Source organism: Condylura cristata, unplaced genomic scaffold, assembly GCF_000260355.1.
Source record: "Condylura cristata isolate star-nosed mole 26May11 unplaced genomic scaffold, ConCri1.0 scaffold00005, whole genome shotgun sequence".
NCBI lineage: Eukaryota > Metazoa > Chordata > Mammalia > Eulipotyphla > Talpidae > Condylura > Condylura cristata.
Window position 1 is genome coordinate 38981458 of NW_004567106.1, and position 19861 is coordinate 39001318.

Sequence of the window (19861 nt, forward strand, 5' to 3'; positions counted from 1 at the left end):
AGAACAGGCTGACTGCCAAAGTACACTGCTGAGGGGAGCAGCGGGCAGGTCAGGAGAGGTCTGCTGCGCCATGTGGATCACCTCTGGGGCAGGTGGGGATTGAACTCATACTGAAGTGGCTTTAGCTTCTCAGTGCTGTGTTTTAACCCGCTGCACCACCAGGGAGGGCCCTAATCCTGATTTTTTAATGAGTAGTTCTAAATATCAGTGGAGGGCTCATTGGAAGTTTTGATACATAAACTTATGAACTGGATGGCTGCTTGAAGTGGATGTACGGCTTCTCCTCTGTTTCTGTGGACTGGGTCTGAGGTGGGCCCTGACAACGTGTATTCTAAAAAGTTTCACTGGAACTAACGTTGCTCCTCCAAGGTCAGCACTTTGAGAAGCCACTGCCTTAAGCTAACTGTTGAGACTCTTCACCCTCAGTCATTTGAATGTCTGAATTTATTTTAGTAATGAAAATAGGTTGGTGATATGTCTTTTTTTTTCTTTTTCCAGTCAAATGTGCCCAACAGTAGACAGAAGAGTGAATTTTAAAATGTAGTAAAGATTCACAAATGCATCCGAAGGGGAATCCCACTTGCTTTCATTCTTAATTTAGTGAGACCAGGGCAGGTGTGTTATTTAAGTGTATTTTTTGTGCTCTGGTTTCACTTTTCATCTTTTTCTCTCTCAACTTTCTGAACCTCTACTTCATAAGAAATACAAATGATGTTTCTTGCATGTCACTATTCTGCCAATTTTGGGTTTTCAACACTTCTGTTTTGTTATTCCATTATGTTCAGTTAAACAACTGTTGCTTGCCTCTGACTTTCACACAAATAAGCAATGATTGTCTGTTCTCAATGTTTTATTAATGACAAATTTTATAATTTTACACACACACACTACCACATCCCCACACACAGTCACACCCATATCTAAGTAAACAGGCTTATACAGAGTACTTCATTTTAGATAAAGTACATTTTCATATTTTCTTTATTGTTTCATTTAGTAATTTGGTCATAAATTAATAAAATTATTTAATTCTTTAGAGAAAGCTCAGACCATTATAGTTAGAAACTTTACCCAAAAAGCTACTTTGCTAATAGTGTCTAATGTTGCAGTTTCCTTATGAAAAAATATATTCATTTGTGTTGTAGAAACGTTAAAACTGTAGATTTCTATCACTGCAATGTTCTTTCAGTTGTGACTTTTTTCAGTTTTGGTTTGAAAAGACTAGTGAGGAATGGGGAAAACATTGGTCTCTAAAATGGAATTGCACTTACAGGGTTGCGATTCATAACAAAAGTTAGGGAAGAGTAAAACACCTGCTTGAATTTAAAAGGTTTAGCATAGTCAGCCAAAAAATTCTTACATGAATATAATTTGGAAATGAGTCAGACCCTTAGTTTCCCATTAAATGAGGGCAGTAAGGTAGATCAGCATCAGGAGCATAGTTTGAACAGATAGAAATTAATTTTCAACCTTAAACTCCTGTGGGATTTTCTGAAATCATTATTGATTGAATCTCAGCTCCTACCTTGCAGAACAAATTGGTATGAGTTAAGGTTTAATTGCAATGACAGTTAAAAGAGATCTTTTTTTGTATACTGTTTTTTAAAAAAACAAATTGATACTGCTGGAAACGTAAAAATCAGGGAAAATATGACAAACATTTTTCATTATTAATCTTTTTGTGCTTATCTACATACCACTAGTTGTTAATTTAAGGATTTTACTCAATGTTATATTACAAATTTGGTAAAATAGATTGTGGAATTTGTTTCGAGGGGATAAATATGATAGGGCTGAATTTATAAGCACCTGATTTTTTGATGTACATTTTAATAAGAATGAATAGGGTCATTTAGCTTGACCAGAGTAATGTTAATATTGAGGAAATTATTAATTTGGCATTTTATTTTAAAATACTGTGATGGTTTAATTTTTTGAAGAACATTTAGCAAGTGAAAATGTAAATGTGAGAATCAGTGTTAACTGAAGTTGTAAAACTGTTGTCTATCTTTCCTCTATAGCCTGAGAAAAATGACAGTGAACCAGGAAGTCAGAGGATAAAACCAGAATTTGAACACGATGCAAATTTTGGACGTCGGATATCCTACCAGCACGCGGCTGTCCACATTCCCACAGACATCTATGAGGGCTGTAAGTTAAAGAATGTGGAACTGTTGGAATAATGAGTTCTTAATGAATTTCACATATGGGGGAAAAAGGAGTAAATGTGATGCTGTTTTACTTACTTATTTGTCATTTAAATTTTTGGTAAAGTCTGACCAATATGAATGAAATCTGATGTTCATAGAAGCATATATTCATGTGGCTTCATGTTGTGAATACTTTTTGCAATCTAACTTCATGTAGAACTACCTCTCTCCACCATTTACTAAGTCTACCTTCCAAATTGACATCAATAGCTTAGTAATAACATTTTTTAAAAATCAAAACTATACGCCATGTGTGCAGGTATTCATACAGATATCCTTCAGAAACTCTCAGGAGACAGACATGTATTTTAAACTCTACAGATCTAGCCACTTTTGTTTTTCAGTTTCCCTTGCGCTGTCTTTCCCTAGAATATAGGTACAAGATTCTTCACTTCCAACTTATGTTGTGTGCCCAATGTAAAGAGACATGTTAGGGAGAGGTATGAACAGTATGAACTAAAGAAATAGAAAACCACTACATGCAAGACTTAATTAACAAGGCTTCACTGTGAGGGAAGGAAGCAAGATATTTAGGAAGATAGAGGGGAGGAAGCTTGTGTCAGTGGTGTTTCTCATATACACCCTTCTGTTACCAAGGGCACAGCCAGAGAAGTCCCAGGAGGAATTCTCCATGGACACTGTGACCCAAGAAGGGAGACCCTGTGATCATGCAGGAGATCTGAGATTCCACTTGATGGTTTGCTAGGCTTTTCCCCATCAGCCCTTACCTGCCTTCTCATCCAAAGTGAATAGTACAGATTGAAAGAGCCACTTCACAGTTCTTAAAGCATATTTCCTATATTCCTGTTAGGGAGACTGCAGAGTGTATATGGTATCCACAGTGTACGTGGTAGCAGGTGTATATCCAGAATGGCCTAGATTCTGGAGCCAGATTGCCTGAGCTCAGATTTAATTTTGAAATGTAGTATTGCTTTATGAAAGTCCTTTGACTTCTCTGGACAAGTCTTTTCTTACTGTAAAATGGAATTAAGATGCATAATCTACAAGGTCACTTGAAGATATAAATGAAGTTAATAGGCCTAAATTCTCTTCATAGTGTCAAACTAATCAAGCAATTGAAATATTTGCTGCTACTATTAATGTTGAAGTTTTCTTAAACTAAGTTCAGGCACTAATACTATAAACTAGCTTTTATTTTTTTGACTGAGATTATCTATTCAAAAGGGAAATTTTAAATGCATGTGTGGTACTTTTCCTAATATAAATCTCTTCTAGCAAATTATTTTATTCTTTTTGTTTGTATTTTTAATTAAAAGTTATAGTATTTGATCCTATCACCATTTAAAATGTTAAATATTATTTAAAGTCCTAAATAGGAAAAATGTGCATAGGTGGTTCTCGTTTTACATGAGATAAATTATTTGAGTTCCTTCTAATCCAGCTCAGACTATTAATTCCAGATTCTCTTAGGAACTATGTGGGATTGAGTCACACTTGCTTTTACTTTTACTGTTATGCTCCTTTTCAAAGAGTTATCTCTGCAATTAGATTTTATAGCTATTTAGACAATAGTGAGCTGTGTGTTGTGTTTATATTTTTTCAACAAATATTTTCCACTTTATGTCAAATTTTTTTAGTAGTCAACTGTTGGCTATATCAACAAATGTGTTACTAATTTGTTGTTTTATATGGGAATTTTTTCCTTCATTTTGGCAATGTGTGAATGTCAACCAAATATTGAACTCAATCATTTTCAGTTGTAATATAGAACACTTTGTTTAAAATGCATACTTTCATGGAAGACTTAAAAGAAATTATAGCATAACCACTCAAAGGAGCTTAGTGTGACTAGAATCTTAGCTACTTACCAAGCCCTTATTTTCTCTGAGTGAAACCTTTTGTTTTTCAAGCACCAAAGAAAAGAAACATATACATATTAGTGTACTGTAGTTTAAGTCTGCTTGCTTGTTGATTTAGTAGGTGGGGAAAGTGAGATGCATGCTTGAGAGTTTGTATGGCACAGATCCCCTCTGTGTTTGACATGGAATCAAGAGTACTGGGTCACTACCCCTTTTTCTGTAGGACATGGGTGGCAGGACATGGGTATGAGTGTGACTTGGGAAGTAGGAAGCTTGATGTTACATCCTGGTCCACAGGGCACGTGGGCCAATATCAGACTCATTGTGGTGAACAGCCTGACCCATGTCCTCACACCCCAACTCCCTCCTTTCAGATAGGTGAAATATTGAATGAGTCTTTCAGCACTCTTCCTACTTGTTTTCATGAGTGAACTTTAACTCAGCTATATTATTTGGGATCAGGAATAGCCATAGGAGATAGTAACATACACTTGTAGTTTAAGAATCATTCTTTTCTTATTCTTTTGTTCCATTAAAATCACGGTCATAATTAAATCTCCATTGTTTCATGCTGGAACTAACATGCACATGATAAAAAAATATAAATCTAAGCATGACTTTTTAAAAGAACATCAATGGTCACATAGTATACATTTACCTATATTCAGTACCCTATAAAGGCATTGACTATGTCTAAATGATAGTCTTTCTAATTTAGAATACACTGTTTGGAAACATCTGTAGAGGAAGGTTTTTATAGTCCCAGAGAATAAAAAAATACTACTTTAATTACTTTGGAAATCAATAAGATAAAATATTTAAATGTTTTCAGAAGTGAAGACACATTTTGATATATGACATTTTTACTTTTTAAAGGAGAAGTTTTGTCTTTAGATTATTTATTTAGTCCCATTTATCTTAATATTGAATTATCTCTCTTTGCGGAAATCTAATCGGTATGGCTGCCCTTGCCTGACCTGTATTCCTTTAAAATTCATATCTGGTGTTGCGGACAGTGTGAGTTAGGGGCAAAGGAGTAAAATCTGAAATGTCAACAAAATCTTGAAAATTTAATAATGACTGGTATTCTTCATGAAGTTCATACAAGACTCACAGGTTGTTCTAGGTTTCTGAATTTAATAAATGTGAAAAGTGCATTTTAATTGAAGGCTTAACAGAAGGCAACAGCCTCTTTTTTCTTTTAAAAGCAAAATTGTAGCATGCCATCCTCATAAGCATCATCTATTAATTTTGCAGAGGCCTGTACCCCAGATCTTGTATGTATAAGTAAATAAAAAAAAAATTTTAAAAAATGAAAGAAGGAGAAACAACAGGCAGTCCCTGGGTTGGCTATGGAGAGCTGATATTTTAAAATATATCTCAGAAGGTCACAGATTTTCACAGGCTTGGTGAGTATGAGAACCAAAATCATCTGGTTTAAACGGTGTAGGCAGAGAGAACAAAAAGTTCAAAGATCCTACGCTGAAATATCTTGGGTTGAATAGCAGAAAGACTTGATGGCCAGAACAGCGTGAGCAAGGGAAAAGAGAGGGGGTGTAACTGCTGAGAACTTAGGTTGTCACAGCCTTGTGGAAAATTAGTCTTTGCAGAATAACAAAATTCCATAAACTGAGTGGCTTTTAAAAAGTAGCTTAAAAGCATTGCTGCTCACTGGGTATAGCAAGGAAGTAGTGAGAACATTGGAGGCAAGACTGAAATAGTAATTAGATTACAATCATTTGATCATTTTAAGAATGTTGACGAAGAGAAGCAATTCTACTTCTGGTGTCATTTCACTCTTTCTCTAGTGATGTTTCTAGTGCATTTCATAGATAGTGATATGGTATTCCTCTTCTGATAGGAAAGTGTTGGCTACATTTGAAACCAATTGTTAAAGATAGATTTTCCTTCTGATTCCATGAATACTAGCCCCTTAATACATTTTGGATTATAGACAAATAAACCAATCAGTAATTACATTTTTACTGATTTTGCAAATTGCTGTGGACAGAATTGTATCCCTACCTACCCTCTCCTGCCTCCCAATCCATGTGTTGAAACTTGAAACCCTCCATGTGCTTTTATTTGCATAGGGCCTCTGGGAAGTAATTAAGGTTAAATGTGATCCTGAGTTTTGGGAGATTATGGTAGGACTGGTAGGGTCTTGCAGAACTGGTGATGTTTTAGCACACACAGAGGAAAAGTCCCATGAGGACACAGCAGAAGGCTGCTGTCTAAGAAAACAGTTTCACCAGGAACTGAACCAGCAGGCATCTTGATCTTGTACTTGCCAGTCTCTAGAACTATGGAGAAAAAATATATTTTTAATAATATAATAGTTTATTTTTACATCATTTTGTGCATTTTTCCATCTCAGTTGTAATCCCTGCAGGCTTCCCATCACCAAATCACCCATGTGCCATCACCATAGTCCAGTGCATTTCCCTCCCCCCACTGTTTTTGATCCCATTCCCCACTCCACCCCCACAAAATGTCTGTGGTATAGAGTGGTTCATTATTATTATTAGAAAAAAAAATTTTTTTTAAGTTACCTAGTCTGTTATTTTGTGTTGACAATCTGAGTTAAGATATAAGTGTTTCCAGAGGAAAATTTGCTGTAAGTTTAAACTCAGGTTTAAATGAAGAAATAGAAAACAAACCTGAAAAAGTAACATATTTCATTTTTTATAGTGATATATAATATTTAGGAATAGTCAACTGTGACATTTGAATTTGCAAGATCTTTTTTTGCATTTTAATACAGAATTCTGAATTCTGTAATTCACCTTGAAGTGATTGAACTCTAAAAATTAATCAATACTTATCTAATCAACAGATAGCCATAAATTTGTACTTTTAGACATAAATAGTAAACATACTTATGTTTCATGGAGAATTCCCTCAGTTACTACAGTGGTTACCAAGGTGCCATAGGAATAGCAGTTGAATTTTATAATTACTGAAGTATTGTTTTTTTTATTTTTCAGAAACAGAATAAACTGTAATAACTTGCTTATCTAGTCACTTGATCACAGTGACTTGTGTACAAGATTGTGCTGAACTTACTTTGGACACTTTCTTACTAGTTGTGCAGATAATACTGTTATATGTGTATAATAAAGTGATCACATTTAGATTATCTTCTCCTAGTTGAATTTGTAAAGCAGTTATTTCCATTAATTGAAACTTAATAAATGAATATTTTAAATTATAATAATATTTACAATTATTTGTTTAAAAAGCCCTACGTCTCACTGAAAATAAAGTTATAAACTGCTTCTTGAGAAAGCTACTACTAGTTTTAATTTTCTCTATGAACTACTTTGTTACACATGTGGTTTGTTGTGAAAAATCCACCTTTATTTGTTAGTCCTTTCAAGATTTCCTATGAGTGACTGGCTAAAGATAACTTTCCTGGTGACTCAAAAAGTCTCGAAAAAGGTTTATTCCAATAAGGTAGTCAAAATTCCAAACATGAATTATTGTTAACGTCTCTCCCCTACCCTAAATTAGAGCTAGTGAAAGTTGTCAAAGGTGGTAAGACCTTCACTGGTTATGTGAAACTTAACTCCTAGGAGTGCAGTTCACCTCCTGGGAGTAGTACAGGTAGTTGTTTCCATGACCCTTTGTCTTATTCTGAATTTGCCTCCTCAGAATCACCTCAAACACTATCAGAGATGAGTGGCATCCTACATGGCTCACAACAGCCTGGGAAAGGGGCTGCCAAGTCAGCCGAACTTAGGGACAAAATGTCCTAAGATTACTGTACTCAATGTTTACTGTACATGTCTTGTACTGTGTTTCATTATCAAGTGTATAGTGTTGTGTATTTGACCAAGTACATAAGAAATAATAAATGGAAACTCTTTACAAAGATTTTAAGTGAGTTAAGAATACATGTTAACACAGTGAATCTTGGTATAGGACCTGTGCTTCTCATGAATAAGGGTAACACCCATGTGTAGAGCACTTAAGTCTCAAAATTTTGCTACCATGTAAATCACTCACTAAGAAATACCGCAGATCTTCCCATAATTCCTTGGAAATGATAACTATTTCTCAATGCCTTTTGTAGAGAGGATTTCAAATATTACACAACATTTTTATTATATTTCCTAGATTTTATTCACGTTTATATTTTATTCAGAACTGTACTATTAAGAAAATATACTGTGAATCTGTTTAGTGTATTTCTGAACAGCAATTTTCAATGACTTGTGAATGGCCGATTATTTTGTTTACTCATTCTAGCAAATTACACAGAACATAGAGGGAAGACATAAAAAAAAAAAAAAGAACATGCACACAATTCATTGCCTTTGTAAATTGATAGCTGGGAATCAGAAGTGTACAGGCTAGCTTTTTATAAAGGGTATTTCAAGTGACAGACCCTTCAAAGGTTGAAGAAGAGAGATAATGAAATCTTAAATTAGAATAGCTTTCAAAACAGACTGACAGTACTGTTCACAGCAAATTAAAAGGGGTTGACAATTGGAGAAAGACTGGATGTCTGGAATTTAAGATGAGAATTTTTAATCATTTGGCATTTTGGTTCATGGAAATCTTGCATATTTCTCTCTAGAGATGAAGAGAAATGTAGAAGATATTTTTAAAATCCTGTTAAAAACAGTTTTTAAATGGACCAAATACATCAAGAATACCTTGTTTTAATATTCAAGATCAGATTTGAAAAGTATGGGACTGTGAGCTGTGCAAGTATTGAGATTGGATTTGTCAATAGTTATTGCCATTAGATCAAATCTACTCATACCCAATTTCAGAATTACAATATTTACAAGTTTATTAATAACACATAACACTTTTCAAAAATTCTGCTTAAGGTATATAGCATTGTAAAGCTTATACCATAGGCTTTTCTAGTTATTTCAGTTTTCTGTAACCACTTTTGCTTCAGCTTGTTTTTGCAATTAACAGTAACCTGCATAATCTGAAATCACTCAGATTGAAACGTGAGGAAGAAATGCCCCATTGATACACAAAATATTTTTTGAAGTTCTACCTAACCAATGTTCCTAATCATTTCTATTTGTGTCATCATTCTATTTAAAAAATGACTGACTTATCTTTTTCCTTCAGCTTCTTCATTTTTTTCGAAATCTTAAAATATGAACTTGAAAGTTTTATGTCATATATATAAACCTAATTTTTACTCAGTATTAAAGTCCACACCAAACAAATTTCTTTCATCTACAGCTATAGAATGTCACTTGCATTCTCTTATTCTGTGCTTCATTCAATTTTTTTTGAAAATGATAGATTAAGAAAACAAAAGCATGTTCCTTACTCTCTTAGGGTTTTTTCTTTTTTTTAAGATTTTTAAATTTATTTATGCGTACAGAACTGAGGTATGGGACAGAGGTGCAGAGAGGCTTCAACAGACAGAGCGGGGAGCAGAACAGATCAATGAAGGTCACTGCTGAGGGGAACAGTGGGCAGGTCAGGAGAAGTCTGCTGCACCATGTGGGTCACCTCCGTGCTGGGATCAAACTTGCACTGAAGGGGCTGTGGTGAGCTTGCAGTGTTGCGTTCTAACCTATTGTGCCAACAGAGAGGGCCATCTCATAGGAGTTTGTATGATATAATGATTTTATGCTCTGACAGTTTTAAATCTGTATATCTAGCTTATTACCAAGTCAACAGTAAACCCACAGTGTTATAAAAATGCATAAATCTTAGAGTTAAAATGATGTCTTAAATTTATTAGCTCACTTTATATTGCTCAAAATTAACCCAATTACCCATATTATGTGAGATTAACTCTTCTTCCCACTATAATTAAAGAACTCAATTTGTGATGAAATATAGTTGATCTAAGATGTACTATGCAATCACTGAACTAGAGGACATTTTAAAATGAAGTAATTTGAATTGAACCTGACTCTAAAGATTATCAGTTGATACTCAGTTGATCTATCTAAATTGTCAGTAAAATATTTTGCACTCCAGTCGACCATAAAACAGACTATAAACTATGACTGTAACTAGGGAATGCTATACACACCGTTAGTTCTTTTTTTAAAAAAAGGATAATATTTTCGTGGGAATTGAAAAAAAAAGTGACAGACTATCAATGAATTCGCTATGAATATTACTTGACTTCCTGATTTTCAAATTAATAGTGTAGTATATCATTTAAGTTTTATTTTGAAACTTTTAATTCCATCTCTCATTTGTCATTTGCTGGGTGTTCATTTTGTTGAATTTCTGGGTAAATTGTGTTGAAGGTTATGTGTGATTGTTTCCTGTTTGCCTGCCAGAGATTTTGGTCATACTGAAAATCTGTAACAAAGAAAGGAGATGTTGGTGCAATGAAAGGTGACAACTTTGTTTTGCCCAGAACATTCTTAATTCAGACTTCAAATTTTGGGGATAACATACAGTAGTTTATGTGCATAGTGCATTCCTCCTTTCGACTTTGATCTTATGTTAGTGTATCCTTACTTCAAATTTAATCCCTTTATACAATCTCCTGTGTATAAGAATCTACCAGGATAAAAGTATATAATAGAATATTTCACATCTGTCATGTCTCCATCTACATATGTTTGGCGGATATATGCACAAACATTTATATACACATGTAAATGTGTATATATGTACACACATATACATATGCACATTGTTTTATGTCCTAAATATACAAAATATATTTCACTGTAAAATATTACAAAATATTTTATTTCCACTTTATTTCAAAGTATTTATTCACTAATTCATGACCATAACTGTAATTCATATATTTTAAGTGCCATAATTACAAATTGTCTCTTTCAAAAATTGTCATTACAAGTTCTGTTTAGAAAGTGACATTAAAGCATTTGTCAGAAAATTTTGAAAATGTAAAACACATAAATCTTAACTCAAAAAGAATAGTTTTAAACACATACCTTTGTTTGAAGCATTCTGAAAATTGAAATATGTTGAATACCATTTCAAATCTCCTGCTCAGTCCCCATTTTACTTTGTATAAATTCACATACACATTTCATATGAGTCATTGAAGTGTAAAACTCTTGCTAGAAATCTTTACTTTGATTAAAATTTTAGTTAAAAATTTCTTAAAATGGGAAAAAAATTACTTGTCTAGTCTGTCATATATTGATAACATAGATTTTGGGTTATTCTGAACTAAGAAAAAGAATTATTTAAAAGTAAACATGGCAAACAATATCCCTGTGTTCAAGGAAAGTTTTCATAGTAATGAATACATTTTTATGTTTCAAAGAAATCTAACAAAACCTAAGAAAGATTTATCAACTGTGATAAAAAGGTGCTAAATTCTAGACAGTAAGATTAAATTTTGAATTTGGTTTAAAGAAAAAAAATGTTATGAGATGATTCATAAGATGGGTTCTAAGTGATAGAAAAGATCACTGCAAGATCTACGTGATGGTGCAAGGGTTTAAGGCTCAGCACTCTCAAGCTATCGCCATCTACTGTGGCAGGAGTTCTATCTCCTGCCTGGGAGCTGACCCACATGGCACAGCAGACCTCTCTTGTCTTGCCTGCTGCTCCCCTCAGCAGTGTATTTCAATCAGTCTGTTTGTTCTGCACCCCACTCTGTCTCTGGTGAATCCTCTTACCTCTTCCCCCAACCTCTGGCCTACACCCTAGCTCTTGTATGCATAAATAAATAAATCTTAAAAACAAATCACCGCACAGAATGAGAGAATACATTTGTATTCAGGAGAAGCCTCTTTGAGAATGTGCAAAGAAAGACGGAGCTCTATCTCATTATATTTGATTTTCAAAGGCATAAAAAATTGTTTTTCGCCCTTCCATGAAAATAATTGTGAAATAATTAATAAATGAAATAAATAATGATGGCAGTGTCTAGAGGGGCTATCGTAACTCAATGCTTTTAAATGAATTCACTAAATGCTATTGATTATGCATATTATAAGGGTACAGAGTTTAAACAGAGGGTAGAATAATAGGCTCAGTGGTCCTGGTGATTGTCCTGTGCACACAGGTACACAAGCACATGTGCACACACACCTCACCTCTACATTTTAGTCTGTGGAGGTATAGCTACCGTACTTAAGAGTGTGTAATTAAAAAAGAAAGAAAGAAAGAAAGAAAAATAAACAAAAACACTGTAAACAACACTACGATATATAGGCTTTTGGTTTAAAATGAAACATGGTAGAGATAGCATGTTTAGGAGTAGCAGATGAAAGGACAAGAAAATGGAAGATTGATACTTCAGTGGGGTAAATATAAAAGAACTTGCATTGAATCAAAGAAATGGAAAGGCTTTAGTTCAGATTTATTTGCAAGTCCAGAGAAGATGGTAAATAAAAGATCTTGGCTTCTATCAGTTTGATGTAGGCAATAATGTTACAGGAAAGTAAAGACTTCTTCTAAAAACAAAAATTAGATTAATATCCAAAAAAAGAAAAATGGTGAGAATGGTAAAATTCTTTGCAACAAACCACTAATGTCTATGTTTTAGAATGGTAACTTTGTTTAAAAATGTGTTAATAATGTCTTAAGAGCTGCCTAATTTTATGGTGTCTGAAATAATAGCTTTAGAATGTCCTGACCTTTGGATAATAAGTTTTATTGAAATACTGAAGTTTCCCTTTTAGAAATACTTGAGCTTTGTCTAAGTAATTAAATCTTGTCACCCTCATCTTCTGATGAACAAGGGTGGTTGGAATGAGTGCATTCAGAGTTTCTGATCCATGTTTAAATCATTTCTGAGAAAAAAAGGTGCAAATGAATTGCAGAAGAGAGCCAGCCACACAGTGATGCTGAGGAGAGTGTGTTCAGCAGCTTGAAGTGTGTGTCTCGTACATAGACAACTCCTGTGGTAGAACTTCATGGTCTTGTAAGACCGTGTAATCAACAAGTCTCTGTCTTTGAGGCTCTCTGTAAGTGTAAAGACATAATAGATTACCTCATCGTTCTAACAGGCAGAAGGGAAATTGCTTATTCTCCAAGTGCACAGCAAGCATTAGTTAAAGTGCTCTTCATACAAGAGATGCAGGCATTGTATCCCTGGGTACTTGATTTAAGTCAATAACTATTTTTAAAATGCAAAATTCAAAAAAAAAGGCATTAGATGGTAATGGGTTTTTATTGGTTTCACTATCTTTTTATATTCTTCGTGATGGATTGTGAGTCATGCATAGAGACATGGAATTTGCCCTCAGTAGATTTATTTTAATGCAGACATGAAAATGATATTTGAAAAGCACATTTTACTGTTTTGATTAAATAAAAACAATAGATATCAAAGGACATTGGATTTGGATTAGTTTTTATGGAAAAGATGTTGTTTACAAATGTTTGGTTCACATTTTGGCCAACTCTCTAAAAAGTAAAAACTTCTTCTATTAAGGTGTGGGGAGCTTAATGGTGGCAGTAAGTGCTACTTTCATTCAGATCAATAGCTCTGTCACCAAAACAATGACTCCACGTATGATTCTCCCATACAGGCTTGATGGCTGTGCTGCAGATTCATTCTTTCTTTAATTGTCTTTTCTAGAACCCTTTATAAGGGTGTTTCCAGGCACTGCATTATGCTCAAAACTGAATTCTTTACTGTTGTGCTCAAATATACCTCTCCTCCAGTGTTCTATCTTGGTTAATTGTTTTATCTTGGTTAATAGTTTGATCCAGGTTTAAACCAGAAACAAAAGAATCTTCTTTTCCCCTTCCCCATCACCTGTTGCTATAGTCCATAGATAATTTCTAAACATCCTTTTAATCCTTTACTGCTCCCCATCTCCACATTGCATTTTTTCACTCAGCTATTCCTCACAGCCTGACTGTACTTGCTTGCCACCTTATTTTTGCCATCCCTACCCAGCTTACTTCCAACCCACTGTCACACTGACTTCTGAGTGAAGTCTCAACTTCATGTTGTCTTAGAAATGATTTAGAATTCAATCATTCCTCATAAGCAATAATCTTTACTTCAGTTTTCCAGTCATACCTCAAAAAGAAAAAAAAAAAACACTACAGTTTCTTATATTTATTTTGATTTTTTGGTTCTGTTTTTTTTTTTTTTTTTTCACTCTGAGGGATACATGATATTTAAGTCAATGGGTTTCTCTCTTGATTATGGCTAATCAGTACTAACACACAAACCTGTAGGCAGCAAGCACTGTATCTCATGGGCAGGATTACTCAGGACCCAGGAGTCTTGTTATGTGTTTTCTTCAACCATATCTCATTAGTCAGCTCCAGTACATTTTGATCCTTCTTTCTGAATTCCACAGTCCAGAGTTATATGTAGACACTAAACTATGTATTTAGGCAGTCTCAGAACAATGGCAAGAGATTTCCTGTATCAAATTCAGTCTATAATTCTCAGCTGGAGTTTTTTCCTGAGTTATAACTGAATAATTGTCTGTGTGTTTTGTGTCTAGTAAGTATATTAGATATTGGGTAATTTAATTCTTTTACCAGAATTTTGTTTGTCTACATTGTACTCAGGTAGCATTTTCCAATGTAGTTTGATTCAGGAGCCCTTAGAATATATAAACATCAGTATTCTTAAAATATTTTTTTTCACAAAAACTATACAACACATTAAATTTATCTTTAGTGATTTTTTTTTCATTTTTACCTCTTGTAACAAATGATTTGGGAAAATTAATACTATTTTCTTCATGAGATGCATCACAAAAAAAAAATTATGCAGTATGTACATAGTTGTGCTGTCAGACATGAACTTTGAGCAGACATGAGAACAAAGTTTCCTTGAGGAAAGCAACTGGGTTTCAATAACTCTGCCTAGCATTTTAGCAGCTTGATCAAAATTGCTCCATCAAGATGTTTTTCATCATTTAAATGCAGACTATTAGGAGATAAATAAAACAAAAATGATGATTTGGGAGGTAACATTGGTTGCAAACAGTGCTGTAAGCACGTAGCTTTTTCCAGATTGCTCCAGATTCTGGCACCATCTCTGCATCTCTATGAGTGTGAGAAGCCAGTCAGTGGGAATTGTTTTTGTTCATACTAAATCCACTCACATAATTTTTAAATTCTTCACAGAAAAGCATCACTGGAAAAACAATCTGTAATCTGTATTTAACACCTTTCTATTTCGAGTCCTTTAAGTTTGGTCTTAACTTGTATATTCATTTTCACATGGCCTTCAACTTCACCTCTATATTGTTGTAGTTGAGTTAAAAGCATATTTCACTTTTAAAACTTTAAATAAAAAAGTGCTTAGGGTATTTAAACTTATTTTCAGTTGTTCTAACTTTGGCAGGCTCATTATTTCTGTTCATTGAAATAATACTTCAGTATATAGATGTAGTTAACTTAGAGTTTTAATTATCATCACTTTTTTTGTGAAAAAGTTGAAATGATCCCGATCGAAGAAATTATATTATCTCCTTTAGATAATAATTCTAAAATACCTGAATTGAATTTAGAAGTCATGCCCTATTCCCCACATAAATTGATTTTACAACTACCAAATTCCAGGGAAGTACCTCATGTTGTGAGAACTTTGAAATAAGGTGGTAGACAGAATGAGAAAGCTGTGTAATTATAAAATAAATGTAGAGAATTACATTCTAATTCCTGTTTACAAGTGTTACTGTGCAAACTAAACTTAGTAGATGGATATGTAAAAAGCTTGTGTCCCTGTAAGGCCCTAAGGAGAGGTGCACATGACGATGTGCTAACCAACTGAGTAAAGGACGAGACTGAAAGTCATGTCCCCGATTTCCTTTCCCTAAGAAGCTTGTGAGTCACCCCACACATTACCTAAGGTCCTTATGCTATTTACATTCATTTTTTCAGTTGAAAGAGTTACAGGAGCACAGGAGGTTAAGTAGTTTTAGTGGCATGTTGTGCCCATCATTGAGACCCTTGGCTATCACAGTTACTAATCATTAATTTGGTTTTGATAATATCAGCACCAAAACAATTAGAGTGGTTGAAGGATCAGACAAAAATTTTATCTTACTTCCTAGCCTTAGGCTACTTCTTAATCACAATCTATGGTTCTTCCAAAAAAAAAAAATCTGAAAGATAATTATCATTTTATTGAAGGTGACATTATAATCCTTCAATTAATAAACATGACTTTAGATCCTGGTGTCTTCTATTCCCTCTTGTATTAGTCTTATTTTCTTTCATAATGAAGTAGATTTTTTTCCCGACTTCCTTCTTGTGTGCTCCACGATCTGCAGATTTCATTAAAGCTTAACAGCTGTGTTCTGGACATCAGCCAGGTGCTCGGTCTACAGGAAACTAAAGAGATGGGGAGCAAGGCCAGAAATCTCAGGAACAGGGCAGTTAGAGAATTGACAAGGACAAGACCTTTTAATATTTGTACCAAATTAACTAGGAATAAGGCTCGTCTTCTCATCAGAGGCCATGCAAGTCTTGGAGTCCTCCGCTGCTGCCATCCTCAGTGGCAGGTGGATTCTGGTGGCTGACATGCGATTAGGGATATTAGATTTGGTCTCCTATCTCCCTGTGCCTGATTAATCTTTCATTTATACTGGGATTAGATGGGATTCTATTAGCCAAACCCACTGTAAAAAAATCATTTTAATATTTATGCACACTCTCTAGTCCTTAAAGTGGATTCCTTTTGTCTGTGTACTTAATTGGATCAGTGAGTTTCTCCTTATTAACATTTTTCTTTTTTTGAGACTAACGGTGATGAATAAAGCTAGTGACATCTGGCTCAGCTCATCTTTCAATGCAACGCTAATGACTACTTTCTATAGTATAGGATAAACTGAGTATTTGCTATAAAGATAAAATAAGTTGGTAATCACACAGTAACTGAGTTATTTAAAAACACAGCAATATTCTGTAAATAGTCTGTGAATGACCAACAGTAGAGAGAAAGCACTAAAAAAAAAATGGTTTTGAGAATATTATTCAGGAACAAGAATATTGTGCTGGAGTTTCTGAGACTAAATGAAAATGTGTCTCACCCAGGGGATGTCAAAATGCAGCCTGAAATATTGACACACAAAAATACTTGTTTAAAAGCATATTGGCTTTTACTTTGAGGGGGTTTTGTTAGTTTTTGGCTGGTGTTGTTAATTGGGGAGTATGACCTTTCACAAAGTGTTTTAGTCTTGCACTTTGATGTATGTAGCGAGGCCTTTAAAACTGGGCAGATGTCATGCAGGTCAGGTGGTTAATAACTCTTTTCTGTAGACCTGTGCAGAGCAATGATGGATGGTGGAGAATAGCCCTGCCCTCTACCTGCTGGATGTCCATCATCTCCTCTCAATGATGATGGTTCAAAACATCCCAAAATTGAAGAATACTGTGCTAGAAAGCCACAGCCCCCCTCCCCATATTTTAAAATTCTAGATAATCAGTGCTACGTAAAGAGGGAAAGCTTAGCTTATAAAAACCTCACAAAGAGTACAAGTTTTGGATCCCTGCACACACTTAAGTTCTGTCTGTACAACTCTCACTGTGTGAGTTTTGGTAAACTGTATTCCCTATCCAGGTTTTATTTTTTGTCATCTAATAAAGTAAATATTATTATTAATAGTATCTCATTCAAAGTGTCATAAAATCAATGCAGCAATGTATAGAAAAAGGTTAAGACACTTGCTAGCATACAGTAAGTGCTTAATATTACTGAGTATATTTGTTGTTATTAACGGCATCAGCTTACATAAGATAGGCTCATTTTATCTATTTATTTTTTAAAGATTTATTTATTGATGCACACAAGAACTGGGGTAGATTCCAGAGGTGTGGGGGGTGAGAGTATTCACCAGAGGAGAATGGGGAGCAAAACAGACAGATGGACTGAAATACATTGCTGAAGAGAGCATGGGGAGGGTAAGGAGAGGTCTGCCGCGCCACGTGGTCATCTCCCTGGCTGGAGATTGAGCTCCTGCTGTAGTGGCTGTGATAGCTTCGTAGTGCTGTGCTTTAACCCATTGCACCACCAGGGAGGGCCCTCGTTTTATCAATTTAAATCTATAATTAACCGGTGGTAAATTAGTTCAATGTAAATTCAACAGTAAACATTTCTGCCAGTTCTCTTATTTATTTGTATCATATTTGGTAGAATTAAAAACAATTATTTGTATTTATTTCATTCTGCAGGTTTAATATCTACAGGTTTCATTGAGACATGGAAGCTATTTTGTTTCATAAAAAAATATTTTCAGTACAAATTCATCAAAGCTATTTTATAGTTTATGTCAACCCATTTCTCCCTAGCATATATTTGCAACATGCGAAAGCAACAAATGAGATTTTGGACATTATAAATTACCTTAAGGTTTTTAGTAGTCGCACAGCACTGTCAATGCATGGGTGAGGCCCTGAACTTTAAATAAGTCAGTAAAAATGTATTCAGCCTTAAAAGGGAGCAACAGTGCAATCCTTTAGGGGTTGAAGTTTGCAAAAAGAAAATTGGTTTCAGAACTTGTCAGTGATTCTGTATTCCATGTCACAAACAAGTTATGGATATGTCACGTAATGTAGAATTAGCAGCAAATAGAATGTGCTTCTTTTGTACTGTTACAAATTAGATTTTCTTTCTTCCTTTGAGAAGCCAGATTGAACAATAGAATACTCTAAAAAGAGAGACACTCTGAACACCAAGGCCACGTTTCTTTAAACCAAGTGCAGGGAGAATAGAGATGTCTGCCTGGCGCTCTGAATCAATTATCAGTGAAATCCTGGGAGACCATTAAGAGCACGGCCCACAGTCAAGGTTTGCTTTTCCAGCATTCACTGCTTTTAATAGGCTTAACCTTGGACTTCTATAAAAGGCTTAGTTTTTTTGCAAAGTCTAATTTTCTAAGGAAGATAATCATTTCTTACTAGTTGACAGAAAATGAGTACTAATTTTTTCTCTTAAAGGGTTAGATGATACTTAGCTAAGTTTGTTAGCAACTAACAGTTGTTTCCCTGCTAGATCACCATGGGACAGTTAGTTTCTATGGGGTCAATAGGCCACTCATGTGCTCTTCAGCTCTATCTAAACAAGAAATTAAAGTTTGTGTGGATGTAAACTTCACAGATTGGGTGGGGGAGCGAAAGAAAGGATGATATCAGTGAATAGTATAAACAGTATATTAAATAATGCAATACACACACTATATGAAGTTGAGAATATGAAATACAATATAATTTTATATACTATTACTAAACAAGTCATAGAAAACCATTGTTCATGTTCTTAAATGTAGCTTTCCAGATAAAAAATAAAACAGTTTTGGTGGCCAAAAAAAGATAAGTTCTTTGGAAAAGACAACTTATTCTGGAATTCTTACATGAAATGTTACTTGATTACTAATTTATACCAATATTCTGCAATTAAATCCTTTATTTTTGATTTCTTGTGCTAGGTATTCAAGTAAATATTGTGATTTAAATAAAAATAATTTCACTTTAAACACTATAATATGTAAATACAAATGGAAATTTATAATCTGGGAGTTTAACTGCATAAGAATGCCACAAGTATTGTTTATGTGTGTGTGTTTGCAAATAAACATTACTGTTTCATCATCCAGAGTAATATTAAAATTAAAACTGAAAATAAATATATATTTTTTTTCTGAGGAATTTGGTCTATTTTTATTTTTCTATCTTAGATCATTTTCATACTTTTTATATAAAGTATCATGGTGTCAAGAAAGTAGGAGAGACTAACAATACTTGCTGGTCACAGGAGGAGTTACTAGCATAACCACATTAACTCTGTGATAAGCGCTGAAGATCTCCAAACAATAGCTTTTAATGTACATCGCTCTTTTACTCAGTGGTAGCTCTGTTACTTTAAAACATTCTTGTTAAATAAACTCTACTTGTACTTTTAAACACAGTGAGAGAAAGAAAATG

At 34.3% G+C, this 19861-nt stretch overlaps 1 protein-coding gene across 3 annotated transcripts in view; it reads left to right on the forward strand.

Moving 5' to 3' along the window:
* Positions 1-19861, forward strand: part of CACNA2D1 (calcium channel, voltage-dependent, alpha 2/delta subunit 1) — a 397279-nt gene that overhangs the window by 259780 nt on the left and 117638 nt on the right. For all 3 annotated transcript variants that reach the window (XM_004676889.2, XM_012720902.1, XM_012720903.1), the window contains exon 6: positions 2022-2151. In XM_004676889.2, coding sequence (XP_004676946.1) covers positions 2022-2151 — 130 coding nt within the window. The remainder of the gene's footprint in view (positions 1-2021; positions 2152-19861) is intronic.